Source organism: Rissa tridactyla, chromosome 14, assembly GCF_028500815.1.
Source record: "Rissa tridactyla isolate bRisTri1 chromosome 14, bRisTri1.patW.cur.20221130, whole genome shotgun sequence".
NCBI classification, from domain to species: domain Eukaryota; kingdom Metazoa; phylum Chordata; class Aves; order Charadriiformes; family Laridae; genus Rissa; species Rissa tridactyla.
Genome location: NC_071479.1, coordinates 3,865,910 through 3,893,763, shown reverse-complemented (window position 1 = coordinate 3,893,763; position 27,854 = coordinate 3,865,910). Strand labels below are relative to the sequence as shown.

The 27,854-nt window shown below is 45.3% G+C and overlaps 1 protein-coding gene across 3 annotated transcripts; it reads right to left on the bottom strand.

Annotated features, from left to right (window-relative positions):
* Positions 1-69: 69 nt before the first annotated feature.
* GSN (gelsolin) lies at positions 70-26,994 on the bottom strand. Of its 3 annotated transcripts, none has more exons than XM_054220790.1 (17): positions 26,974-26,994; positions 12,141-12,342; positions 11,025-11,179; positions 9,750-9,911; positions 9,390-9,539; positions 9,031-9,120; positions 7,954-8,086; positions 7,403-7,491; positions 6,372-6,587; positions 5,432-5,565; positions 4,519-4,609; positions 3,863-4,033; positions 2,768-2,942; positions 2,362-2,486; positions 1,738-1,815; positions 971-1,031; positions 70-462 (listed from the first exon to the last, which is right to left on the bottom strand). In XM_054220790.1, exons 2-17 carry the CDS (start codon positions 12,331-12,333, stop codon positions 293-295), a joined length of 2,193 nt encoding a protein of 730 aa, XP_054076765.1. In that variant the 5' UTR covers positions 12,334-12,342; positions 26,974-26,994; the 3' UTR covers positions 70-292. The 3 variants fall into 3 exon arrangements, with proteins under 3 accessions (XP_054076765.1, XP_054076764.1, XP_054076762.1); XM_054220789.1 differs by lacking the exon at positions 26,974-26,994 and adding an exon at positions 26,308-26,355; XM_054220787.1 differs by lacking the exon at positions 26,974-26,994 and adding an exon at positions 13,541-13,758.
* Positions 26,995-27,854: the final 860 nt, after the last annotated feature.

Here is a 27,854-nt window from a genome sequence, read left to right as displayed (position 1 = left end):
TTTTCAAACATGTTCAAATGTGGGATCTACAGCTTCTCTTTAATGTTTTCTTCGTAACAAACCCCACCATTTCTATTCTTCACATATTCCATACGAGCTTTATTGTATTAAATATAATCAAAGCAAGGAGTAGGGTCAATGACTGATCATGATTGTTTTCGGTAATTATTGCACAGCTAATTGGCTATTAACATCATTGCCTTGTTAACGTGCATCCTGCAGGAGGAAGTAGCTCTTGAAGGCATTGAAGGCACTAAACTTGCTTCATTTAAAAAAAGAAAAAACTCATTACTCAGACATCCACGTCTGCCATTGCTCTCTGTAGAGGATCAACAGACCAGTAGTCGTCGTCCCAGCCCAGGAACCAGCCAGAGAAGGTTGGCGGCTCGAACCCTTGTTTAACGACTGTGACGGGAGTTCTCTTATCTCGGCTGGACGGATCCGTTTCAATGTACCGTTTAGCTGAAAACACACAAGTAGAAGGAAATCTCAGAGAGTACAAGTTGTAGGGAGCAACAGCTGAAACAGCTTCATTGAAGCTAACTGAATGGAGACAATAGCAGATTGCTCATTTAAACCAAAAAAAAACCCAAACCACCACCACCAAAAAACCACAAAAGCTTTCACTCCATGGTTTTATCAGCACCTGTTAGAAGACTGGCACTTGTTTGTGGAAAACTGACATTAGGATTCTAAAAGGCTGTAACAGAGTGGCAGCCTGCGCCCGCTTACCCACACAAGGGGACTTTCTCACTGCTAGGGGCCGAGCGCAGCACGGCTGAATAACAGCACACCTCTGCACGCTGATCCTGGGGATCCTCCTTTCTTGAGAGAGGGGATCTCTTTGGTCACAACATTGAATTCTATGTTGTGGTTAAGGTATGTTTCTCAGTACGTTAAACTGCCTGCCTTATGAGCAGATAGTGGGAAATAAAAAATGGTTAGTTCAGAGAGGAAAAAGTGACACTACCAGATTTCAAAGCCTCCGTCTTTTCTTCTTCTTGGGCATCTTTCCCAATCCATACAAAGACCTAAAGATAAAAAAACCCATATGCATTATTTCAGCAACAGTCAGTCTCTTTATGAAAGAAAGGCTAATTTAGACAGAGTCTCAGTGAATGGAGTGTGACACGCAACAAGACCGCGCTCGTGTTGGTGGGCCTGGCTGCTTGGCCTATGTGACTAAAGCTATTGGTAAATAACTAGAAGCTTTTTGACTGTGTTTTATCTGCATAAATTCTAGATAAGTGAACAAATGATACACTAGCTTAACATAGGAAAAACTAGCAGGTGTTTGAACGTTTTTACATAAAACATACAAAATTCACCTCTAAGGTGCCTTTTGGCTGATTTATGCCCAGTGACTGACAAGCCCTTTGTTATTGAAAAATAACAGAAAATGTGTCAGTGTGTTCAACTGCTGAATCCTGGCCGTGGGTCACAGTCCCCCAGCAGTTTCCAGGCCGGGGGAACACATACGACACACAACAAACAGCCTGTTTCCTTCAGCCCGTAAGCTTGTCAAAGGAGCGGCAGGACACCAACTCGTTTCTCAAGTTCCGGGTGTAAGTTCCCTTCACTGTCACTAATGAGGTGAGTTGTCTCAGGCCCAAAGATGGAAGGATGAAAGGACTCTGTAATACAATAACTCCTGCAGCCATTGTAATTTGGGTCTCAATCCAGAGCCAGTTTGTGCCTACTCTTTGCTCCTCTCTTCACTGGGCAGATGTGACCTACCTGATCCCATGTGTCAAGGAGCATAACGTCATCTGTAGCAAGGTCATCCTGAGTCAGATCTCCAGGAACTTCTTCAATCTGGAAAACATAAGGTTAAGATGAGCTTGTACTTCAATCGCCGTTTCACCTTTACAGGAGAAATCCAGTTGACACAGGTTCTAGTTTCACCTCTCGTCGGTGGGACGCATTAAGCTAGATACTGGTGTGGCATTTGACCATGCAACACCAGCTGTGTCACACAAGTGTTCTTGGAGCACAGAACACAAAATCAGTCTCTTTGTACCTAGAGAAACTGTCTTTCACTCGTGCCCAAGACTTGTAACGCTGCCTCTTTTTACTTGAAAGATTCATGAGTTAAAATCTGAGGAGCCTAAGTGCTGGTTGTTAACCAAGGGAAGACCAGTTTGATGCTTCAGCAAGTTGCTGTGGTGACACAACAGTGCAATAGAACTGGCTGCTGTCTCTGCAGAAGAACGGTGCCTGTGCTTTCCTTCTGGCGGCGACGCTGCCAAGGGAGAGACGGTGCGACAGCCTGTCGGTTGGCTCAGAGCAGACAGGGACTGAGTTTCTCCCAGCTTCGTCAGATGGATGTTGAAGTAACTGACTGTTATCTTAGGTACTCACAGTGAAGCGTCCACTCTTGTTGGAGCATGCAAAAAGACGAGGCGGGTGAGCATCCATCTTCTTGTCCTTCAGCCGGGGAGAGGTACGGTAAGAGGCTTTTCCACCCAAAGCTGCCCAGAAATTATCTGAAAAAGAGAAAGAGATGCTGGTGCTTCAACTGTTCATGGAAACCACAGTAGCAGGGTGGTTTGGGTAGGACTTGAAGCACTCTTCCATGTCAGAAAGTGCCAAAGGCCTGCAAACACGAGTGTGCTGTTACACGTAATAAAAATACTTTGGAGAAGCCCCTCTGTGCCTGTGTCCATATTTCATTGTTCTGGGAGACAAAAGAAAATATCCATGGAATAATTACTGAGAACATGCAGCTACACAGAAATGATCTCAGGCTCCCTTGTGCCTCCCTCACCTGGCTCTCTGCCCTCAGAAACCTGTACTGGGCGAGCTCCCAGTATCTTCAGCAGCTCTTGTGCTCCCGATTTCTCAGCGTCGCTGGCTCCTTGGCCAACCCAAAGGTAAGCAGCAGAGGGAGTTTTTAGGACAAAGGCATCATTGGAATTCAGCTGACTGGCAGTGGGATCCAGCTGAAAAGAAAGAACATTGCATGTGTCAGATGTAATCGTCCTCTACAGAGAGCCCGTTATTTCAAAATAAAAATCAGTACCTATTGTTGAATAAACTGCCAAAAAGACATTCCCCACAAGCACATTAGGCTATAAAATATGTTGTACATTTGCCTGTTTCTGAGTGATGAGTTAGACTCATATGAGAAGAGTAAATAGATGTGCATTTCTGTGTGTAATCTACAGGTACATACGCCCCACGGCAAGAATGCTGGGATCTGTCATTTTGCCAGGCTTTACGGTTACGACGGGAGATTGAAGAACTCGCTGGGGAGACGGCTGCAGAGCAGCGTCCCTGCTGCTGAGGCTGAGCAATCCTTAACGTAACTTCCTCTGTGTCAACAAGGACGTGCCGTCTTGAAGCTAGAAACTTAAAAGTTGCTGCGGACATAAACCAGTGCTCTTGCCTCGCCTGTAGCTACCGACCAGGATTTGGTCTCTCTTTTGTTGTTGCCCGAGGGGTATTTTTGTGTGCGGTTTCTTTCAAAGGAGCAGGGCTCTTAACCTATGTCCTGGCACACGTTCTATTTGCATACAGGGTATTTAGCACTTTCTGTCTTCAGCATTGTCGTGACACAGGCTTAGAACAAGTTACGATGGCCAGATCCGAATGGTTTTCAACAGTTTGAAAAGTATCCTAGTGGGGACTTAAGAGAAAATGGCTTAAATGTATTCAAGGTGATATTTATAAACCAGTTAGAAAATAATGATTATCACTACTTATCTATGGAAAAGGAGGAATCTCTTGATAGTTCGTAAAGTTTTCCAAGTGTGTTTCAGTTTACAGAAGAAAGCTCAATTTGGCCTTTGTTCTGCTCAAAGGGATGGTGTTCCCTTCACAGCCTGTGAAGTCAACATGGAAGTTGACTCTTTCCACATACCTCCACTGCCCTGGTAGCTCCCGAGGTGCTGGACCGGACCTGGAACAGCCGCGTGTCTGCAGGTGCCGTCTGGCCTCCTTCCCTGGAGGTTCCACCCTTGTAAACAATCAAGGGCTTTCCACCAAACATGCTCACCAGATGAGGCGGCTCTTTTCCTTGCACTACTCGTTTCTAGAGAAAAAGAAACTTGCTGTCAGTTTTACGCTACTGCTAAAAGGTAGCACAAGTTATGCTAGAAATGGCCTTTACAACCAACTTTACAGCTGGAATCTTCATAAAATATGGAGCTTGTCATTGGAGCTTAGCTATTATAGCTATTACCTCCCGCACAAAAACAGACCAGTGTTGAAACAGAGCGCTCTCAATCGCCATTTCATTTTAATTGATGAGTGATCCACTGGCACACAAGTAACAGCCGTAAAAACCCTCCTGTCTCCTACAGGACATTTGTAAGACTTTCTTGCGTGATACAATATAGCTGGCATGTAGGTTCGGCACACAGCCTCTTCCGAACACCTACACCAGCCCTGGAGGCTGCCACTACGCGAGTAGCTTTCTCCACCACCAATTGGTATCATATAACTATATATCTCTCTTGTTTATTTCCACAGTGTCAGTTTTTCGGGTTTTTTGTTCGGTGTTGTGTGTGTTTTTACCTGCACAGGGCTGCCTCCCAGCTCCTCATCCAGCTGTACTGTGAGGAATGCAGAGGTTGCAATTTCGTCTTGAGTGGAATCAGCACCCTGCCTGAAAGACGAGGCAAAATCTGAGTTTTATTTTCAGCCCTTTTCCCCCAAAACACACCCCCCCCCCTTACAGAGATCAAGAAGAGATAAGGAAAACCTTTGTTACCAAACCTCTGCAGCACTTCACTCAACAGGAAGGAGAAATTCATTACCCTGTATTGTAACATGGCGATTACAGAGGGAGATAGGAACATTTTCTAGATAATAAGCACAGATTCTTTAGTATCTTCATGCCTATCTCCCATTATCTTCCTAGCAGCTAGTTCAAAAACATGCCTGTTGGTACCGTTATCAGGAACTACACATGCAGCCCCTCTACAGACTGCACCCGCTCTGGGTTTGGGTAGAAAGCAGCCTGTTCCCTCTCTGCTTGCTGAGGAGCAGGAGGAAGATCGCTGCGAGCCTGCCTGCTGAAAAACTCCTCTGTAAGGGCACGGTCTGGGAACTCGAACAGTCACAAGCCACCAGCTGCAGTGGCAGAGTATCAAGAGTTAGTTATGGTGGTCTTGAAAGATGTAGGAACTCTGCAAAAAGAACTAGAGCTTGATCCAAAAAAGGGAGTAACTACTACTGGGGGGAAAAAAAAAAAGGAAAAAGAGAAAAAATACTAGCACAGTAATTCCTCCCATTGTCCCACTTCAAACAAAACATTCCAGACTCTGGCAGTGTTTTGTTTGCAAGGGAAGGTTATCGAGGGTGAAATTTTATTCCCCGAGGATCCTCTGTTAAGTGGGAACCAGCAGCGATCCATTTTTGAAGAAGTGGTCTCCCAGCAGCACACAGCCCCAGTGTCTCCTGACTTGCATCAGGGAAACTTTCTTACCAAGTGTAAATAATCTGTCCCTGTTTTCCCGCATGCTGGTAATTGTACAGGATAATATAGCTGTCCCCGCCGTAGAACTGGCCATACGTCGAAGGATTCACTGGCACTTTCTCTGAGCCTTCTATTCTCCAAATCTAGAACAGGAAAGGAGCAGAAACAGTCTGAGTCCGACGCGACAGCAGAATAAGCACTTTCCTGACAGAGCTCCTGTTCCATTTTCTTCCCCAGTTCATTCTCCCAGACGTCGCGGTCCTGCAGCCCCACCTGCCGGGGATGGCCTGCAGCAGCCCCAGCCGCAGGGCACAGCCGGCTCCTCCTGCGAGCTCCCAAACCTTCATCCGAGCCATCAGCACCGGCAGAACCACAGGACAAAATGCGAGTTGGCCTATGAGCACCGCCAGCACCGATGCCCATTTTGTATCTGACATCATCATTTCCATTGCTGCCATTCAGACGGTCAGGAATAGAGCTTTTAGGCTTTAACGGGGTCTTTTGAAAAGTCTAATGTTGGCCAGGAGCTCTGTGGGCTTTTGGACAGTACTCAGCTCTTCCAAGCCCACCTCCACCACTGCTTCTACACACAAATGCACGCATCCAGGCGCGTGAGATAGGTGCTTTGAGATAATCACTCATCACACGTGTGATGGCAACAGCTAGAATAACGGAGGAGGAATGAAGCAAAAGTCTGGGTCCACGCTGTTGGGTGAAGCATTGCCCCCAGGGAAATTTTTGGGTCAAAATTAACAGCTCATCTATACCTGCAGCAGGGCTCTCAAGACCCTGCTGGTGTTTCTGGTGTTAAAAATTTCCCCAGCATTTACGAAACTGCAGTGTTGATGACCCTCAGGCCTCCATTAGTCTCGCTGCTCTTGCAGGAAATGCCATCACATAGCAAAGAAAATTCTAGAAACCTCCCCAAAGGGATTCTGACCCTGCTCACCTGTTTCCTGCCAGAGCCATCATCCTCCATTCCGTGCTGGGCAGCCATGGCCTTGGAGGTGTGCAGAGTGGCGGCATCGAAAGGGACCTTCTCGATCTTGGCAACATGACCAGAAACGTAAGCCTGCCCCAGCCCTTCTGTCTGGTCCTTGTCCCGCCAGTTCTTGAAGAATTGCTTAAACAAAGGTGTCTCACCACTCTCCGGGAGGACTTGGATCTGAAACAAATGCGGCAGCCCATCAGGAGCAGCCTGGCCCCCATCCCACACAGCTCCAGCTCTGCCTGCTCCTTGCTCCAGGCGAGCCCTGCTTTCTGGCTAACAGAGAACTGCCTGGTACAGCTCTTCTGCGATCACAGCGGTGAAACGCTTGGTGCCAAGACGCGGTATTAAACACAACGGCAAGTCTCACTGACACCATAATCAGAGACAGAGCAATCAACAGTACCTCCAGCTATTACCATATGGGACAGATCTTTTCAAAGAGAAAAGACACATCACAAACCGCCTATTTTCTGCTGCTTGTGACTAATAGTTTGAAGGGATCTGTTTCTTTCAAGCCAGCATTATTCAATCTTTAAGCTTCTGTGTGCTTTAAACACGTGGAAGATCCATACTACCACAACCAACAACATGGGTCTCAATACGCTGTAGGATGCACAGTCAGCCTCAGGTGAGTTCTAAGGAGGGCTGAAGGGATGGGAAGCCTTTAGAAACATCTCCCTAAGAACAGGAAGGGCAGCTTTATCTATGCCTTCTCTTCTTCACTCTTTGGAGAAGGTCATGGAAAAGGTAAAAAACTATCTGAGAGGAAGAAATGTTAAATTTTAGGACAGTGTTAGCCCAGTGTTAGCCCAGGAGCAACACTACAATCTCCCTGCAGAGGAGCAGATCACCCAAACCAGGAGCTACTTGAAAGACTCTAGTGACACTTCACATGAGCTGTGCTCTGGAGTCCAACTTCTGCCTGTGTGGCAGAAAAGTAACCCCAGTGGTGCCTGGGGGCTGGCCACAGCTGGGCTGCACGTCCTTACCTGGGTATGTTTCGGATAACCCATCTTATCAATGAACTCAGAAGCTGTTTTCAGTGCTGCCTTCTTCTCTTCAGAGTTGGCACTCTTGCCTTTAATGAAAATAGAGAGAAAGTGGTCAACTTTTCAAAAAAATTCTGCATACCCAGAGAAGAAACTGTCCCAGGTACTTCCACATTTTGCAACAGTAGAAGGGCCCAGCCTTCCAGCTAGATGATGCCAAATAGCAAATGACAATTTTTTGATCTCTCTTATGCCTTTTGTGACAGCTGAGAGAGCACAACTGCCTTGCTACTTATGATGATAAATTAATTTTTTCTTCCCAGTTCCCAGGAACCTCCCTTTACTTCTCTACACTGAAGACCCTGTACCTCAGCACCTGACATTTCAGATGAGGGGTCTTTTCTGAGATTGTTAATACTATCCGACCTGCTCTGAAAAGCACCACCACCATCAAGCATATGCTCCCCTGCCCAGCTTGAAAAAACGGGTATTGGTAACTGGATGAAGACCCTATGCATGCGTGATCAGCTTCACCTGCATCTCTATGGTACCTTTCCAAACAAAGATCTTCCCATCTGTGCCATGGTCCAGAATGAAGCAGTCATCTGTAGCCAGGGCTGCCTGGGAGAAGGGGTTCTCATCTGCCACCAGCGAGACTGCCATGTTCCCAGCCCCATTGGAGACCTGCGATAACACGGCATGGAGATTAGATAAGGCATCCTCTGTTCCCCTCCAGCTTCATGGCAATAGTCCAAAACTCAGGGAGTGGAAGGGAAATAAATTTGAATGCACTGGCTGCTTCAGGCACTATTGTTTTTCAAACAGGATACCTTTGACACAGCTACAGTATGACAAAAACATAACACTTAGTCTGAAGATTTCAAGTACTTCTAGCAAACCAGATACTGCTGGGACCACAGAAAGATTGATCCAAAATGGTAAATATCCTTGGTGCACAAGCAGCCAAGAAATATCTTCTAATATTTCTAATATCTTCTAAAGGAAACCAACTGCACTCCAAAACTGGAGGGGTCAGTCTTGGTAACTGTGAATGGGCCTCCCTGTATCAAGTGGGTTTAACAGTCCGAGTTCTTGTACTTACTAAGGGATAAAGGTCCATGTTACAAGCCATCTTGGCAGATATTCACCACATCGATACCAGTGACTGCTGGAGACAAGATTCCTCCCAAAAAGTCGTGGACATTATTCTACGCTTACACTAACTGATGGCAAATGTTGCCTTACAAATCATTGCTCCATCATTCTCACTGCATGTAGAAAGGGGTAGGCTGGTTCTTAGGCTCACTATTTCTAGTTCTTTCCCATCATATTCCCGATACAATGCCTGATAACACAAAGGAAAACTCCCTTTTTTTCCCCACTCATTACACTCTCCAAAGTTCCTAGAAAGTCTCAGCTGTCTCACTACAGTCAGTGGTGATAAAGACAACAGAAAGCAGATGAGCACGTCGTGTACACAACCAAGGTTCATCCATAAAAAGCTAACAGCAGAGCGAGGCAGAAGTAGGACTCAGCTCATCTCAGCTCCTCTCTGCTATTCCAGCTCCATCTAATTGTCCAAAGATCACTCCATTCTCCACAAGGTATTTGTCAGGGTTTCTCATTACCTTGTAGAGCTTGGCCAGCTTCCGATTGGCGGTATCGGCTTTGATGTCATCAGAAGTTCCTGGTGGTAAACTGGGCTTCGGTCCCAGGACCTGTGAGAGAGAGAAAACATTACCAGCCAATCCAAGAGGATCTCTGTTCCCCAGATGCTCCAGCCACGAGAACAAGTAGAAGAAACTTCTAGATCAACAACAGTGAAAATATACTGTGATGTCCCAGCGAGGACCAAGAGGACCAAGTCTGCATTGAATTATTTATACTATTAATGCTTCACACTACTGAGCCTATCTACCCACCCCACCCATTCTTCCACATACCACCCTTTCCTCTCCAGCACAGACAAATTGACAAAACGAACAACCTGAAGCATTTCCTCCCGCTCTGATCCTTCCTCCGAAACATAGACCCTGGCGCGACCGTTCCGCTCATTGTCCCGAATCCCCTTGGCCAGCACAGTGGCCTTCAGCCGTTCTTGGCGGTTGCTGTCGGAGCCACACCATTGGAAGATGTTCTGGGGGAAAAGAGAAAGGCCATGCAGGTGTCAGCCCCCTCTCTAGATGAGATGGCAGCATGGCTGGGACTGAAAGATGTTAGACTGGCTAAACAGTGTTTCGGAATGCTCAATACTTGAGATAGCTTCAACAGAGCAGGGACTAATGAACTAATCAGATATTTCCTGACCCTGAAAGTCTGCTAAACCTGTCTTTTACACGGTACTTACACTGCCAAGGTCAAGGATGAAACAGTCCCCTGTGTTGAAGCTCTCCCAGGTCACAGGGACCTCCGTGGCTCGGACTGCTCGCCTGCCTTTGACCTGCAGAAGCCTCTGCACGGTTACTTCATTGGGAACCACATGTTTGAAGCCAGAAGACACGCCACCAGCCTAAGGGAAAACAAAGGAACAACAATTCACACTTATGCTGATGCTTCAGGAAAAATGAAAATCCTACAGATTTGCTAATGGTGAGCAGTTTTTGTCCCATAGGAAAGAGGGTCAGCAGCAACTTGCAGGGAGAGCTAGCTTGCCCAGGCTGGGCTTTTGTAAAGCAGCCATCTCTCGATACATCCCAGCTATCCATTCCCATGGCGTCTAAGGGACACTGATACAATACAGTTGGAGATCTCCAAATTTGAAGAAGATCACAGTAAGCTGAGATATTAAAAGGATTTAATAGGGCTGGTGGGGTGAAGAGTGTATTTCCATGTCTTGCCTACCAGAAATTATCCCAACCTCAGGATTCACCTTCTCTGCTGACAAAGAGATACTTGGAATTACTTATCAATGTAGGCAACAGGACTCACATCAGCTATCCTCAAAAAAAGCATAACCAAATTCAAACGAATGAAAATAACAACAAATGAGTGGGAAATAAGCAAAACAGAAAGACTAGGAAAGTCTCAGACGTGAGGAAATGTAAGCACTTTGCAAGCATTTGACCTGATATCACTTTCTTTGTGTCATTGGATTCGTAACAAACATAACTGGTTTTGACTGTATGTTTTCATTTCTATTCCACTTTACTACAATGGCGTGGAAGAGTAACTCCCACTACTATTCGTCTACTTTACCAAAACATTAGGTGAACTAAGCACAGAAAAAGAGACTGAGAAGGTCAAACTCTGTTATGTAAGTGGGGAGAAATTAAATCTACTGGGTAGGCGTTTCCCAATAACACCGATTGCTGTTTCTTAAATTCATTCCAGACGTCTTGGGACTGTTCTTTCCTCTGCTTCTTGAAGAAAAACAAAACCTCGATTCCTAAAGTTTCCTGGGGCTTTGCTTGTGTATTACTAGTTCAGCCAAAGCTTTCCCACTGGGATCTGCTGTTCTCCACCCTGTCAGCTCCGACTCATTGAAAACATCTGGTTGAGAATGGTTTTTAAGCAACTGGAAAAAGGGCAATTCTCATTCTTCTGAGAATTGGGCAGTGGGCAGGATGCCGTTTCTTGCAAACTTGATTCAGCCTGGCAGTATAAAGACCCAGTCATCACCTACCTTGTACTTGATGCCAGATTTGAAGTACCCCAGGAAAGTTGAGGACTCATGGCCTTGCACTTCGCGATGCTGAACAGCCTTCCCTTGAAGGTAGTCATCCATCTGGACAGTGAATATGGCAGCTGCCCCACGCTCATCTTGAGAGCTTTCATCTCCTAAGAAATGAAAAGGCAACAAGTTGGAGGGAATGCAGGATTTCTGGCTCTACATTCAACTGTGCAAAACCACTGTGGAGAAAGCAGATTCCTGGGAAGTTTAGTTCCCGGAAGGTCTGCAGAATAGCCATTTCCAAACTTTTCTAATGACTCCAAACGGTATAAACTGTGTATTTTTCTGGAAGGCTTACAATACCATCGTAACTACTGCAGCCTTCACTGCTTCACCTCTCTTTGATAGGTATCATTCACTTTTTTTTTGCCATTTCACCCTGTCCTGGAAAGAAACTTGCTGTGGAACAAACACGCAGACAGATGAACCTGCAGGAAGACGTTACCAGGCTTTATGAAGGCTGTAGATACTAGTGGGGTGCCTGTTCCAAAGCAGTTTGCCTCTCTGGAGCTCTTTGGTGTGCAAAACCTATTGACAGATAGCAGACAGGACAAGCCACCATGCAACTACTTTACATAGCTTTAACCATGATATTGTCAAAGAGTCTCAGTTTTGCAGGATGTGGAGAAAGCCTTGCCATGTTACTCGGTGACATTTACTGCAGAAGGCCAGTTAGGAATTCTGGGCTTCAGGGGAAAAAATTCCACTCATTGAGTTAGGAGGATAACCACCAACCTCCATCCTTTCAAATCGAAAGGATTTCAGCCACTCCTTTCATCTGAGATCTTGTCTCCTCTGTGAGCCTCTGCAGAACAGGGACTTAGTCTGTCATGTTGATCAGAAAACGCTATTTTGAGGTACAGAGATGGCTGTACTCACTATTGCAGAAACCATTTCAAATATTTAAGGTGAGTAGCACCATATGCACCCAAAACGGCATTCTCACTGTGCTGCCAGTTCTGCTTTTTATTTGCTTGGGGAACACTGACCGGACAAGGCTGGGGTAGTGAGAGGAACAGAGTTCACTTTGGGCTCCCAGTTCAGCAGGGGCACTCCCATCGGACTTACCTAACCAGAAATGCAAGTCGTACTGGAGGTTCCCACTCCGCTGTCTGATGGTGTTCAGCACCAGATAGGAATCTCCTGTGAAGAAGTCTCCATACAGATTTTTTGGCACTGGTACCAAATCAAATTTCTCGATCCTCCAAATCTGAAGGCCAGGTTCCTTCCCAGCCTTCGAAAACTCAGCGTGTTCCACCATGCTGACAGGCTAGGGACAAACAGAGAATATTGTTCAATATGCATAGTACAAGGAAGCGCATGTTTAATTACATTGCTTCTGACATCTTAACTATTGTTCCAGGCAACAAGTGGAAAGTTTCCTTTTTTCTCTTGCACTGAGTTTTGAAGAAAAAAAAAAAGGGAGGGGGGAATCTCTCTCAACTGATCACTGTTAATTTTCATTTCCAATCAACTCTACTTCCTGGCTTATTCCTGACTTCTTCCCTAGACTCTCTTTTCTGGTTTTTGTCTACCTCTCTTGATTTTACTCTACGTATTTTCTTTACTAATTTATAGCTTTTCAATATGGCACATGAGGGAAAGACTAATCCCCTTGCTGCCCGTTCTTTTCTATAAATGCTGCATAACGTTCAAGGTGTAGGAAATAACCCCCTTTTAACTCTACAGCTTGTACATCTTGCACAAACATTATTTACAGTTTTCCTAAAACCTGTGTGATCTTATCCAGAATGTTGTGAATATCATCAGAGTTAGATAATTAACAGGTTTCTTACATCTTTTCAGTTCTGCCACATTACTTCAGTACTTCTGGGTAACTGCTTTCCCTTGTAGGAATTACACCAGTATACACAACATCCTGGCCTAAAGACACTGCAATTTTGATTTAATACGTTTATTGACATACTAATGCAATGTACTAACAATATGCAATCCATTCTTTTAACAAATATAATGAACACTTTTCTAAAACTATATTATAAAATAATTCGCTTTGGTAATACTGAAAGGAAATAAAACATTTCTGTCACATTGGCAAAGGAAGTTTGTCCATATATTACAGCATGCCTTTGAGTGGTATCAGATAACAGGGAAGAAAAAATTAAAATGTTATATTAGAAGCATACAGTATTTTGACAAAGAAGATAGTTCACAGCAGCTGATGGACAAAAGTACAATACACTCAGCTTTCAAGGCAGAAATAAAGAAAAGAAAGCAAAATAGCAAGTTAGGTACCAAAGTGATTCCTATGCTGAAATCAGATATCAAACAAAAATGGAAAACAATGAACTTTATCGTCATGATTCCAGCCAGCCTGACTTCATTTCTCCCAAATTCCCACTATAAAATTGGTCAAACTCCTCACAAAGCGTTAAAAGAGTGTGACCCTCATAAGTAATTGAAAAACAAAAGTTTTTCAATGTTTAATTGTGATGTTAATCACTTACCACAGCTGAAAGCACAACAGCTGCTGTAACAACATATCCAAGCCCTGCAACAGACATGGAGCTAACACAGTTCAGCTTCAGAGCCATTGTGCAAAAAACGGTGAGAAAAATATAATTTAAGTCCTGTTTGCCCATTTCTAACAGCAAATGGGCTTCTCCCTTCTCCTGCAGAAGCTGCAGGGATTCCCAGCTCCCTCCTCCTCTTGCTGCTAGTGAAGATGAAGTGCAGAAGCCAATCTTTTATCAAGCACAAACACACCCACCCCCTCTGCAATACAGGGGCGTAACGTGGTTGTGCAAACAGTCCTCTGGAAGTCTCAGAGACTCCTTCAGCCTTTACAGATGCTTAATCCCAGCAGGCAATAATTCAAGCCGATATGCTATCCATTACAGCCCGCACCGCAATTACCTTCAAACAAGCCAAGTATCTAGTCATAAGGCCAACAAGAGAGGAAGAAATTAAGAGACATCAGCAACAGAGGCAACATTTTGTCAGCTGAAAACGACAAATAAATGGAAAGTTGATGAGACGCAGAGGAACAGAAAGGCTGTTCCAGATGGCAAGGGCTGTAGCAAAAGAGATTTTGGGGACGACAAGAACAGAGAAACACTGAAAGGACGCAACTGAATAACCTGAGGATGGAGGGAACTGCCCTTGTCTCTCTGAATTTGTCAGAGGAGCAAGATGCAAAACTCAGCATGTGCTTTGTGCGTCTTGCACCCAAATGCAACCTCCTCACAAGCTGCTATCAGAGTAATGCACTCTGGAGGGGCTTGAGATGGACCAATGTATTTCAGCTCACATGTTAGCGAAAGGGCATTAGCAGCCTGGTAGGTGACACAGAACAAGAGCTAATTCAATAATTTCACAACCATATATTTCTGAGGGTGTAGCAAGACCCTGTGACAGGAATGTAACAGCCATCAAAGCTATTCAATGGAATTACAACCCAGTGTGGCTGATTGTAGCTTATCAATGATCTGCTACCAGTAAAGAGCTCATTCTTCCAACTGTCTCACACTTCAGCAAGACAATCTACCGCATTTTCCAAGTGTTTGCAGCAAGTGAACTGTGCAGAAAGAGCTGTATCCCACTGCGGCACCCCAGGAACAGAGCGGCCCTATGCTCTTACCAGAGGGTGGGATGGCTCCTGGAGGTGCAAGCAGCAGTGTCTGTGATACAGCGTCTGCCAAACACTGCCCAGGGGCTGCGCCAAGACCCGCCTGGGATGAGCGCTCTGCTACATGGCTATGGATATCCTGGAAGGTCAAACAAGCATGCTGGGAGGAACGTAACTAATGCCTACGTGTGGCTGTGCTGCTGGTTGCTCTTCTGCTCTTAACGCACCCAGGGATGAATTACTGACAGTCTGAGGTTCTACTTTCAGAATCTCTCAAAAGATGCTTAAATTAAGGGTCCAATTCCTCCACCCACAGGAGTCCACAACAAAACTTACATGCGGGAAAGATCAGACTCCACTTTGTGCTTTCTCCACTCTCCATGAGAATATTTCCTTTCTCTCTGTCTCTCTCATGAGAACACTCTGGTTCTCTGTTGTCCAAGATGATGCATTTTGGAAACGTCACCTTGGCAAACTCTCATTTAGTTAATGTACCTTTGAAAATTTCACTGGAAATTCTCAAACTGAGATAGATAATAAAAACAATGTCTTAGTCTTGATGGTATTTCTGATCTCTGTGAAGGAAGTTCAGAGTGTCAGAGGTCTAAGACCCAGTGACAAAAATGTTGGATCCCTGACACCAAGGAAGGCAGCTGTGAAAAGCTTCTGCAGCTGCAGCGTACCCAAATCAGGATGAGTGGATTGCACAACATTAGAAAGAGATGGGTCCTTTCCAAATGGAAAAATACTTTGCACTTTTCATTAACAAAAACCCGTATAGTGCCACCCTTCACCAAACTTCACAGACTGAAGGCAAAAAGACCTAGGATAATCTTCTTTGTTAGCATCCCGTCTTATGGTATATTCTAATCCGCAGATATATGCTCCTAAGCATATACAATATTTTGGAAAAACAATTTATTTGGTCTTCTAATTAGCTTGGCATTTTATAAGTTTTTTCCTCAGTCCAAACTTGCATCATCAAATGGTTTCAGAATGTAAATACAGGCAAAAGAGGGAAAGAGGGCTACAACAAATAAATGGTATATTATACTATTCTTTGGTAAAAATCAATCTGACATGTCAGAAGTGAATAAGTGTAACACACTCCAACATGTGGTATGGTTTATTACTGCTGTCAGCAAATGTTGCCACAGAAATCTGTACTCTGGATGTTTTATTGAGGGCATATGCCAGATGAGATTGCCAGGACCTTACCAAAAAGGATGACCTGCTGGAGACATGGGGAAAAGGCAAATTTCAAGCTGGTGTTAATAAAACCGTCCAGTTTAGTCACAGAAAGGGTGCTAGGCAGAGCCAACAGCTTATGCAAAGGAAAGTTATTTAAGGAAAACAAGGAAAGGGCTTGGAGTACAGAATTTCAGTGCAGATGGATCCTCTAAATGACACTTGGCTGCATAGTGATAAAAACAAGAACTTAAGAAAAGAAGTCCAATGACTTGAGCAAACAGTGGAAGACAACAACTTATTATGGTGTCCAGATGTGCAGTTAACGCAATCACGGCAGGCCTAGCTGAGAATGCCGTATAATGGAGAGTGGCCTATAGAATAATATATATCCCTTATAGGGATATACCCCCTATTTACCAAACACAAAATACGAGACTTGGTATGTGAGGGAAGCTGACACTGCAAAAGCCTGTCTGGCTCTCAGGCCAACGGCAGAATTTAGAGATTGCTTCTTCAAGAAAGCATTAAATGATTTTCCTGAGGCTGGAAGCTGCTTGTTTCAGAGGAAAGGCCAAAGAAGTACGAGAAACCACGCAGTCCCTCTGCTCAGCAGACGTGACATTCTTGCCCTGCTGAGCACCCTCTCAGCCATGGTGCTGTTGGAAGCCCTGGCACCTGATGCTTCCACCACCTTCGACCCCGGACTCAGTAGTTTTCTCTCCTGGCATCCAACCCAAAACACCTTTCTTATTTCCGCCCTGCAACTTGTTATAAACAGTTCTCTTTGTCTCCCTCCCTAAATACTTCCATTTATGCTCTTTATATTAATCTCTGAGGCTGTGCCTCCCACTCACCTCTTACAGAGTCACTCTACACCCTCATAAATTGATGCCATCAGCACTTTCGCCATTTGTCTTTACTCTCCTCTGAACTTGTTTTTGCCAAGAAGGTGCCCAGTTCTGCACTGCTCAGATGTGGCCCAGCACAACTACACTGAAGGGAATGTCCTGTTCCATTCAAGAAAAACCTGTGGACACAGAGCCCGGAATCTCTTACTCCATCTCACCACACTGCAAAGTCCATTACAGGGAATAATTAATGCCTAGTTCCTCCACATCAAATATACTGACACATCTTCACACCTACCACCGTCTAAAGTGTCTAACGATGCTATCTAAAGTATCTTTCTACAAGCCAGTATCATCCAATACTGACGGGGGGGAAAAGAGGAGGTAAAAAGTCTTTTTTCTGTTAGGCTGCAGTTTGATCCTGACTCAACCTCAAACATTCCGAGCAGCTTTACCAAAGCTGGAGGAATGCACACAATCAAAACATCGTCTGACTTCTGGTCTTGCCAGAGCATTTCAGAACACAAAATGCACAAGACAGTAATGATAACATTTTAACAGTTTTTAAATTCAATAATTATTAAAACAAGACTAAATATAATGGAATGGGTGTAAATGTTTAGTAGCCAGTTCCTCTGTATGACACAGCAAATATTAGCTTACGGGGCTTTCCTCATGACACTTTGTACTCTGGTGTTTCTAAGACTATAAAGAGCACATATATTTTTCAGCCAGTGATGCTTCCAGATGTTCTTTTTTCTCTACACTTGCTGAAGATGGGCAACCAGAAAAGAGGAGGTGAAAAATTGCTGGTAAAAATAGTGGGTGAGAAAAGAAGTCAGTCGTTCATTTAAATAGACGCAGCTGTAAAGGGGTCTATGTCTTGCAAAGGAAAGAGACATTTTAAGTGAGTATTTACATGAAACAGAGAAACCCAGAGGTCTGATGACTACATTATCGGCATCCTGATTTAAAAGAAGCAGCGCTTCTGGGAGTGAGGGGCCTTATCTTCTTCTGTCTCACAATGCATCAGAGAGAGAACGCCGTCTCCCTCACATTTGAAAACCCCCTGTTCAGTAGTTTACTCTCCTTGCAGCTTTTATTCAGAACTGGCCCCTTACAAGAGAAAAATGAGCGTAACATTTTTTTGGAGCTACAGTTAATTTGTGGCAATTGACCCACGTATACACCTGTAAATATAGTAAGGACTTACCTGCAGAGAGCTGCTCAGGAAAGCTTGGCTGAATTAAATGAGACTGAAATAAGTGGTGGTCGGCCAGATCACCATGTGGTTGTTCTCACTTACAGCTCCAGTGCCTAGTTCATGATGGGTTCAGTTAATTTGTCTAAACTTGCTGCATAAACAAAGCCCACACAGGAAGGTCTGCAGCCAACATAATATTACACCACAGAGTATGTAAAACACCTGCTGGTTACTTCTGGAACAATTTCTGCATTTCTAGATGGCAAAGGCTGTATTTTTTATTTTAATGGTTAATACTTCCAGAGCATCAAAATAACTCACAAATACAGACTGAATTTCTAACAGAGAACAGTAAATCTTAGTAGAGTCTGTATCCACACAACATTCATGCTGCAAAAATGCTTCTTGTGCACCAATCCTTATTGTACCTTGGGGGCAAACAGTTGCACTTGACCCAGCAAATTCTCTTTTTCCCCTCTATTTACTTGCCAAAAATTGCCTGGACAATATGGACTGCTCCAAAGAAATAATAATATATCTCCTCAGGAAAAGAAAGACTCCCCTGTCTCACAGCTTTCCGGACCTCCTATATCGAGCACCAGAAGTAAATTGCCACTGTATTTCTGCGGCAACAACAGGAAAACCGTAAGTCACTGTGTTTTGCAAGCAGCAAAGTTGTACAATCCTCCGAGCATGACCAATCCCAGGGAAACCAACAGGTTGTACTTGTGACAGTAACGCTCCCAGAGTAAGAGCTGCATTCTCCAGGTCACTGTCTGAAATAATGACACTGAAGAGATCAAACGTATCACAAATAAAATTATTTGCTCGCTTCAGATTTAGGTAGCTATTTCTATACTTTGAAGAGAATCTATACTTTCTGACTACCCACGCAGCCCTTTCTTTTTCTCTGATCCTTTGACAACCCATAAAAACTCCAAGGAATTTACAAAGATTGTGAGAGTGAACACTAAGGAATCATTCAGATTCTGACAACAAAACCCTCAATATATGGTGCTGCATAAAACAGAGAAAGGAAGACAGTTCAGCACAATATTAACAGCTGATGACAATACATACTGAAAATGAAAATACTTGTCTATTCCATATAGCCTCCTTGCCAAAAGGGTATATATTATGACTAACTCTTCACTAAGCCACTGAAAATAAATCTGGTGGGACTTCACCCTTGCTGCCAAGTTGATAGGCGTTGAAAAATACCTAAAATGATAGATTAGATCAGTTTTCAGTCTCCAGACAGCCCTAAATTCATATACACGTAAAAATAAAAAACAATCCCTTTCCTTCCATGCCTTGAAGAAGCTAGTAAACAAAGCTTCTTTGGGACAAGAAAAATACTGGCATGGAAGAGCCTCCTCCCACCCCAGCCACAGTGACTCCATAAACTATTTCAGTTCTCTATATGAGGAGCAGCATCACTAATGGCATTCCTAGCAGCTACATCTTAACAGATGCAGCCAGCCACAAATCCAAAAAATTCAAACTGGCATTGTCCCTTCAGCAGCTTCCCCCTTCATATAAAATATGCATCTGATTCCAAGAAGAACTCAGATCAACAGTCCTGGACACAAAGTACCGCATTATCTGTGCCGCTGGCAAATAGGTTTTTGCATTCATAAGTTAAAATTCCTACCAAACCACTTTAGCAAATTAGAACACCCAGATGATTTGAGTATTGTTCACTTTTTCCAGCTGTTTGTTTGTATAATGAGTCATGTCAGCTCTATTCTGGTCTCTCTACCTTTTGAATATGATCCACTTAGTAAACACAGAGGGTTCAGCTCAATGCACAAGGCTAAAAACTTCAACGCAAACCCCTGAGTTTCTTCTCAGCTGCCCTGATGTGAATTGGGAAGATTATTACTTACACGGGAGAAACTTTTGGAGAATATATAGGTCTCCCATCTGAAACACACCCAGAGAAAATCTGCTGATACAATCAACTGTTTAAAAGCCCTCCCTTAAGAGCATACGTGAGAGCTGAATCATGCACTTAAATACACACGGGATATGTAAGTCTGGCTCAGTGGAAACCGCAGACTGCTTTCATTCAGTTGTGAGCAAAACTGAGTCCTGAATTATACTCAAACACAAATCATTGTTCAGTGCTGAAAACATGTCTTAAAGGAGCACTTATGTAACCCATAAGACATAATCCAGAACATTAAAATATGACTGCCATCCCATATTATGTCCCATAGACAGATCTGGTGGTGACAGCCAAGACACATTAATAGAGGCTGTGAAGCCAGGCCTGTGGTCACCTCCAGGGAAATGACACAGATGTTCTTCCTTCTCTCACCAGGTCCTGACCGCGTACAGGGGAAATGAGTTGCAACTTTATGCAAACTGGTTCTCCCCTGAGAAGTAGCCAATACATTCCTCTCTAGTACAGAAGCCTGTTCAATCCATTATCCATAACCCAAAGAAGAACACAGCAATACATTATTTCCAGAGAAGAAGGGCTGGAAACCAGAAGAGACAGCCTAAAATGAGTCCAAAAGGAAAACATGAAACATGGTCTTGCAGTGTAAGTGTAGCATCAGACACAACTAGGTGAAAGGACTCACAATAACCATTGCTACACGTTCTGACAAGGACAAGAGAAGTACATGCAAATATCAGGGTTGAGTTAAAAGATTTGTGACTAAAAAGCACGTAGATAAAACTCTGTCTTACGCCACTGTGATGCAGCACAGCACGTCCGTGTTCCACAGCAAGCCCCCCACAGAAACTGCCTCCCTGAGCTCCTGCCTTCCAGTTCAGCTCCACACAGAATTTATCTTTCCATTGGAAAAACCTCTGCATGAGACATGAAGCAACTCAGAATTAACAGAAATTAGTTTACTTAATATACATTCTTCTAGATCAGGGACAGTGATCAGAACATGAGGCACAGCTGAGAGTCACAAGTGCTGTAGTATTTTGGTACCTGCATTTACCTGCTGACAGGCAAAAGACAGACCTTCTGCTACGACCCAAAGCCTCCTCCAGCCCTGGCCAGCACATACGAGTGCAGGCAGCTCTGCCCTGGGAGGAGACAGGACTTCCCCATTTCACACAAAGTGGTTTTCGTCAGACGCTCACTTCTGAGGAAATCGATGTGGAGACACACAAAGTTATTAGAGTTCCCCTTTCCATTTTGCTACCAGTTCTCCTAATGTGTGCAGGTGTGGCCGCTGCATTAATGACTCTGGCTTGAAGAGACAGACTTTCTCATGAAGGCTGTTGTCAGCTCCAAAACCAGCTGCTGCCACATCCTTGGCAGCAGGAGCACCGGCTCCCATCGCTGCTGTCACAGCCACCAGAGGGCAACGCTATAAACACACAGGCCAAAACACTCCCTTCTTCCTCGTAGCAAAGTGTTTGTAGCTCTGACGCTGGTGATTAACGGAGGGTTTTTTTCTATTTTATTTTATTTTTAGCAAGATTCAGGCTTTGACATGAAGGAACCACAAGTATTCTCAAAGCTGACAGCCTGAAAGAAGGAAAGTCCTACTGTGATAGCTCTCAGCACAGCAGCCTCCATCCAGCCTGAAAGATCCCGGGATGATTCATTTCCTCCAGAGTTTTAGAGATGCTGTTTTGAATTGTAGCTGTATTTTTACTGTGTGTGGAAACATTCAGTAAATAACATATGTTTAAACTTTGTTTTTGGATGGCGTCCCACTGACTGACTAGCTCCTAATACAGGCAAATAGTTGTTTGTCCCTCTCCCAGTTGTGCTGGGACATCAACTGAGAGCGGTTCCAGCTCTTCAGGTTCTCGGTGGGAGGTGAATGAGAGACAAAAGAGGAGAAGAGGAAGGATAAAACCAAAAACCACAGCCTGTAGTCAGAAATGAACATTTTGAAATGGGCAAAAGGAAAAAAACCCCAAACCTTCAGAGTCTATACCACCTAACCCTTCCACCCAGTCACCACCACATCCCAAATTCTGATTAAAAAACCTGACAACCTGAATATCCTGACTATGCAGTTACTGGCGAAGTCCCAGTCCACCCCAAAGTGGGGAAAAACAAACGGACAAAAGGTTATTCTCCAGGGGGAAGTGTGTGAAGAGGTAGAAATCCCCAGAATACCAAGCAAATCAACCACTCCAACGTCAGCAGCATCACCAGGCTCCCTCGGATGAGTGTCAGCGCTCTGGCATGGCTATTCCAGTCTGGCATTTGCAGGTTGCCAAGCACTGCAAAGCGCCCCAGGAAAAAGCTGCTGGAGCTCTATTTAACTCCACTAATGTCAGCGCTCTATTTAACTTTGCAAATGCATCATCAGTGGATAATCGGAGATAAATAACTTGGCAATCCTGCTGAGAGTCAAACGCTTATTGTTAAAGGCTGCTACTTCTTTTCCTAACTTTCCTGACCAAACCTTCCTTCACTGAGCTGGTGGGAAGTACTGGAAGCTGACATCTTACGAATGCTGTCTGATCTGATTTCACCTATGATGGGATTTAACAGTGACATACGATCAGGCATCTCTCTCCCACTGCCCTGGATACACACCCGGACCAGCAGACTCTGTACTTGGAGCATCTCTGAACAGTGAGGGACATAACAGGACTTGTGCTACTGCAAGAAGAGCACTCACTGCTACGATCAGGCAAACACCAGCAGTGTGGCTGTATCTGGAGGGTATGAACTTATCGGTATGTCTACAAAAAACGTCATCCAGCAGTGTGCCAAGCAGCTAATAAGAGGCCTGATGAATCTACTCTGGCAATCCATGTACTTTTGCTATCAGGGAGCTGAAGACTGTAGGATGTAGTGTAAATACTGGAAATCTGCCAACATCCGTGTCTTCTTAGGAAGAAAAAGCCTATCTGCTGAAATCCAGGCCTGGCGTGTATAAAGTCTGTTCAGACGCTCCTAATACCAGTTCATTTACTTTTATTCTCCTTACTTAAAAAAAGCCAAAACAACAAACACCCAAAAACCCACCCTTCCATCACCACCATTCCTCACCCATTATTCCCTGGGCCTGCTCTGAGCAGACAAGCAAGTAGCAAACAACTAGAGAAGACCAAGTCAATGTCACAGCCCATTTTAGGGTCTCACTCCAATTTTTACTCTTTTTCTATCCCTTTTAAAGTGCTTCACTGAAGGCAATCTTCTACTTGGCAGTTCTGCAGTCTGTCTCGTGGTTTAGCAGCCTCCTGATTGCCCCTAGTTTGGATATAGGGGCAGGAGATAACCAGCAGCAACTTATTTCCTTGGTAAATCCTCACAGATTCTCCTATGAGACAAATTATTGAAGGATGCGAGATAGACTGGGTGCTGAAGAAAACCAGCTCTGGACTTCAGTTTGGGCATGATAATGACACAGGCAGCAGTGCAGGTTAAACACAGAAATTATCACATTAAGGTGGTGTTTCTATATGAAAAGGTGCAACCTAATTCCTGTCTTATGTACGCAATGTTAAAGAAAACCAAAGGAAGTACTCCTCTGCAGGCACAGAGTTGAAATCATTTTCATAGGGTGCTCACAAGGACAGAACTACAAGTAGGGTAAAAAAGAGGAGATAAATTCACAAGGGATGGTTTGAATAGCAACTATTAAATATTACAATCTGAATGCAACCTTCAGTTCAGGAAATCCCTAATCACGACAGTTCTTGACTGCCAACAGTCACAAGGACAGACCTGAGAAAAGTTCTCCATGATTTTTTCCATTCTGTTCCTTTGTCTAAACATCTGCCCTGAGCTGCCAAAGACAAGATACTGGTGAACCAGTGTGACAGCTTCTCCACTCCTGTGCCCCATGGACTGTGTCTGACTGCATCGCCTTTTACATGGCCATTGTTCTGTGGAGCCTCCTACGGAAACATACCTCACAAACTAACAAACCACGGATTTAGGCTCAACTGCTGTGCACTATCCCCACCTAGAGAGTTTGTGGCTGATTTGGGAAAAATAGTTCCAGAATGGCCCATAGCTGAGAACTCTGGCAAGTTTACTGCTTTTATGGGAAAAGAATTAATCATCCAGAGCATTTCTTTTCAGTTCCCGCGGTCGTCTTAGTGTCTGAAGCGATTAATTAATGATTAAGAGGCTGAAAAGACAAGGACTTGAGCTAATGCTGTGAGAAGCAGAACAAATGACATGACAGAGGTACATAAAGTGATAAGCTGCACCAAAAAAAAAAGATAACTTGAGGGTTTCTTCTTAATGTAAAAACTCAGTGACCTTTGAAAGCCATGGCACAAGGCATCTTTTGAGTCTTCAATTTAAAAGGATTCAAAAGAGATTGCAAGTGGACATATAAAATAACAATATATAAAATTTTGTTTTCAGTTTAAATTTTTAGAAGGGATACCAAATACCTCATTTGGAGAATCAGACAACCACTAATCAACAGAAATAATACACAACTTGTTACTGATAAACTGCCCATATCAGAATTTTCTGCCTTTTCATTAAAAGGCATTTCTGATAGCGATCAGGCAAAGACATATTCAGAACTATCTTATTCACATGACAAGTCACAAGTGCTGTGAAAGCAAACAATAAACAAAAGTAGCTGCTTCTTCCTAGACATTGTTAGTTATTGTGCCCAAGCTACTTTATATCTGTTTAACCATGTTCTGCTGTACTACAACCAGTCCGCAACTTAATCACTTCAGCTCATATAAAAAAAAAAAGAAAAAGAAAAAAAACTATTTCTTTTGGTGTCAGGATTCCAAAGCAGAACTGGGAAATGGTTGGTTTGCGAAGGTGTATATTCCTGTCCAACATCTTCTTTCCCATACATGTTACTCAGTAGGACTGCTAATGTCTGAGACTGGGATTAAAATGGAAAGCTTGTATTTGTAAAGTGAGTTGAAAGCAGGTATAAATCCTGAGTAATAATATACGTCACAGTGCTATTTTGAGAATGATTTAGTTCCCATTGGGACTCTGTAAAATACCCAACCTACAATAAAAAGTTGGTTTATCTGAACTTGGGGTGTGGGGAAACACTGCCTCAGTGGGGGTCTTTGAAAGCAGCTAGCTGCTGCTTCTTGTCCTGTAGGAAGGCTCTTGCCTTTGCTCTTCCACAGAAGCCCTCCCCCTTGGTGACACTGCTGACCACACTACCAGCTCAGCAAGTGGCTGAACCCCTCACAAAAGTATATAAAGTATCTACAAAAACGGCCTTTTAACGGAAAATGTCAGGCAGCCAGTCTTTTAGCCAGGGCTGGCAGCAATCCCCCTTGGTAATGTTATCAGAACCCTGAAACTTGATTGTGGAGCGCTATCTCACATCCCTGCTCTGGTGATGAAAGGAACAAATTCACAAATGTGTTGGATTTGTGCCTGTAAAATCAAAGTTGAAATAAGCAGTAGCATTTTTGCTTTGTCACCCTTTCAGACAGCAGCCAAAGATTGAGGGCTGGTTCAATTTCCCCAGCGTTTTCCCCACAGCACTGGAATTTCATCCAGCTGGAGAAAGCTTCCACCCTTCTGAGAGCAGGAGACATTCTCCTGGGGACGGTGCAGGTCCTCAGCTCTCACTGAAACAAATTGTTATCTAAACACTCAGGCAACCACGGGAAAATCCCTCCCCGTATTTAAACACTTTACGTTTAAGAAGTTCACCATCCACCCATGTCACCAATGAGGTGTAACTACAATTCCAGCTCTATCTTCCTGCTGAATTTTGGACTTCTCACCACTCCAGCGAGTCAGTCCTGCAACAGGGCCCGTCGATGGTACAGATAAGCTAATGCTGACACCCGGGGTTGCTGCAGAAGCACAGAGAACAGCATTCTCATTATTCTCTCCGAGGATGAACAGCCCAGTTCAATCCAGAGCCTGGAACCACACCTAGCACACCCAGCCCGGGGCGGCAGGGAGCTGGCAGGGATGCCAACAGCAGCCGCCCTGCAGAGCAGGTGTTAAACTGGGACTTCCTTCTGGTAGTGGTATGGGTTAAACTTCCACCTCTCACCTCTCCGTAGCAGGGACTATGGAATAAACTCTCTCATGGACAAGATGAGAGAAACCAGTTACAATAGCCAAGGTTGTGCGAGACCTACTCCTCATACTCGGGTTTCGCTTCATTTGCCCAGACAGATGTTATACATTATTATTCTGTAAAATAGTTTGAGAAACCCAAAGGACGAGAGATGTTTAAGGAACCCCCAACCCCCATTTGACTCCAGAGTAGGACACCCTAAGCTGAGCCATGCCATTCCCCAGCAAAGGAAATTTTTTTTTTGCTGATAAACTTGCGTCATGCAGAAAGTTGGTAGTGGAAAATGGAAATTGTAATGATCAGTAAGAAAAATGAGACTTGAGGGGAAACAATGCTAGTATCATCCTTGTTAGCAAAGTCGGATTTTTCACATCCAAAAGCAAATAACATTCAAAGCAGTTTCATTCAAAGAGGATCTACTTACTAATGAGGCCTCCTTGAAACAAGTCATCCCCATAACTTTTTTTTTTTTAAACACTCTTCCTAGGAAACATTTTAAATACGTTTTAAGTGTCTACATTTTTGGAATTTTTATCCAAATAGAGCTTTCAGACATTCTTCCCCCGGGCAAAGAACAAAACAAACAAAAGCCCCGCTGTCCCCGTCCCGTCAGGGACCTGCACGATCGTCACCGGGGCGCGGGGGGTGGCGGAGCCCGCCCGGCCCCGCTCCTCTCCGGTGTCCCCTGGGCCCAGCCCGGCTGCTCGGGGTGTTTGCCCCTTCTTTCCTCGGGGGATGCCACCGACACGGTGGGCGGGCTTAACGGGCCGAGCCAGGCTCGCTGAAAGACGGTCTCTGTCACACTCGAAGCACCGCAAAGTTGTGCTGATGGCAGCCACGGACACCGAAATGCACCGAGCCGGGACCAGCCGCCCACCTCCGCCCCGCGAGGGACTGAGGGCCTCAGGGGGCCACGGCCACCTCCGCCCTCCCTACCCCCCCGGCTCCCGGCGAGGATCCCGCGGCTTTTCCCTCAGCCCAGGCGAGCGGGGGCGCGGGGAGGGGGCTCCCCCTCACGGCCCCCTCAGCGCCACGGCAGGGCGGGCAGCCCGCGGCCCCACCGGCCCGTTCCCCGCGCCCCCGGCCCTACCTGCTGCTGGCGTTCGCCGGGTGGAGGCAGCTGTCGGGAGCGGGGCCGGGCGGGGCCGGGCGGGGCCGGGCAGCCTTGGGGGCGGGCCGCACCGCGCCCCCGCCGCCGCCCCACTGCCCGCCGCCAGGGGGCGCGGCGGCCGGTAACGGCTAGTAACGGCCGGTAACGGCCGGCGGGGCCCCCTCAGCCCGCCCGCGCCCTCGGCCACCATTTTGTTGGGCGCGTCTTACCTCAGCCCCGGCACCGCCCGGCCTCCCCCGCCCTCGCCGAGGCGTCCCCGCCGCGAAGCCCACAACTCCTGCTGCCTTCCCGCTGGAGCTGGGCTGGCTTGGTTGTCCCTTCACTCCCTTCCTCACACACAGCAGGCCGCCCCATCAGTGCAACGCTGGGGTGACATGGCGCACCATCCCGCGGCCTGGTTGGAGAAACAGTCGCCTGCAAATCTGGGGGAAGCTTGGTGCTCCCACGCTCCTCATCTCTGTCCAGGCTGCCCCTCTGCTCCCAAAGGAACAAGGAGTGCCTTAGCCTGCCCAACAAAGCAGCCCTTCATTTAGGTTCCGTGGGAGGCTTGGCGGCTGTGTGGCCCTGCGGCGAGGCAGTGGTGCTGGAAGACTTGCTTCTCCACCCAAGACCGGGTGACAACACAGGAGATGAAGGCAAAGTAAGCGCTGTGAGGCCATGGCTTTCACGTCGCGGGAGGCTCTGCCTGAAGACATGTCTGAGTATTTGGGTTGCGAGCGCGCACGGGGTCAGTGCCTCTTTGCAGGGCTATGGCAGGGCCATAAGCAGCTTGTCTCTGAACTCCGGTTCACCCCGCTCCAGCTCTAGATATCCACAGCCTCTCTCCCCAACTCATCCTTCTCCACGTGTCTTTCGTACCT

Coding starts and splice junctions, on each gene's coding strand:
- GSN (XM_054220787.1), bottom strand. CDS start 13,675: ATGGGCAAACAGGACTTAAATTATATTTTTCTCACCGTTTTTTGCACA. Junction 4,034..4,518: donor TGGGAGGCAGCCCTGTGCAG/GTAAAAACACAC, acceptor CTTTTTCTCTAG/AAACGAGTAGTGCAAGGAAA. Junction 1,032..1,737: donor TCCTTGACACATGGGATCAG/GTAGGTCACATC, acceptor TTTTATCTTTAG/GTCTTTGTATGGATTGGGAA.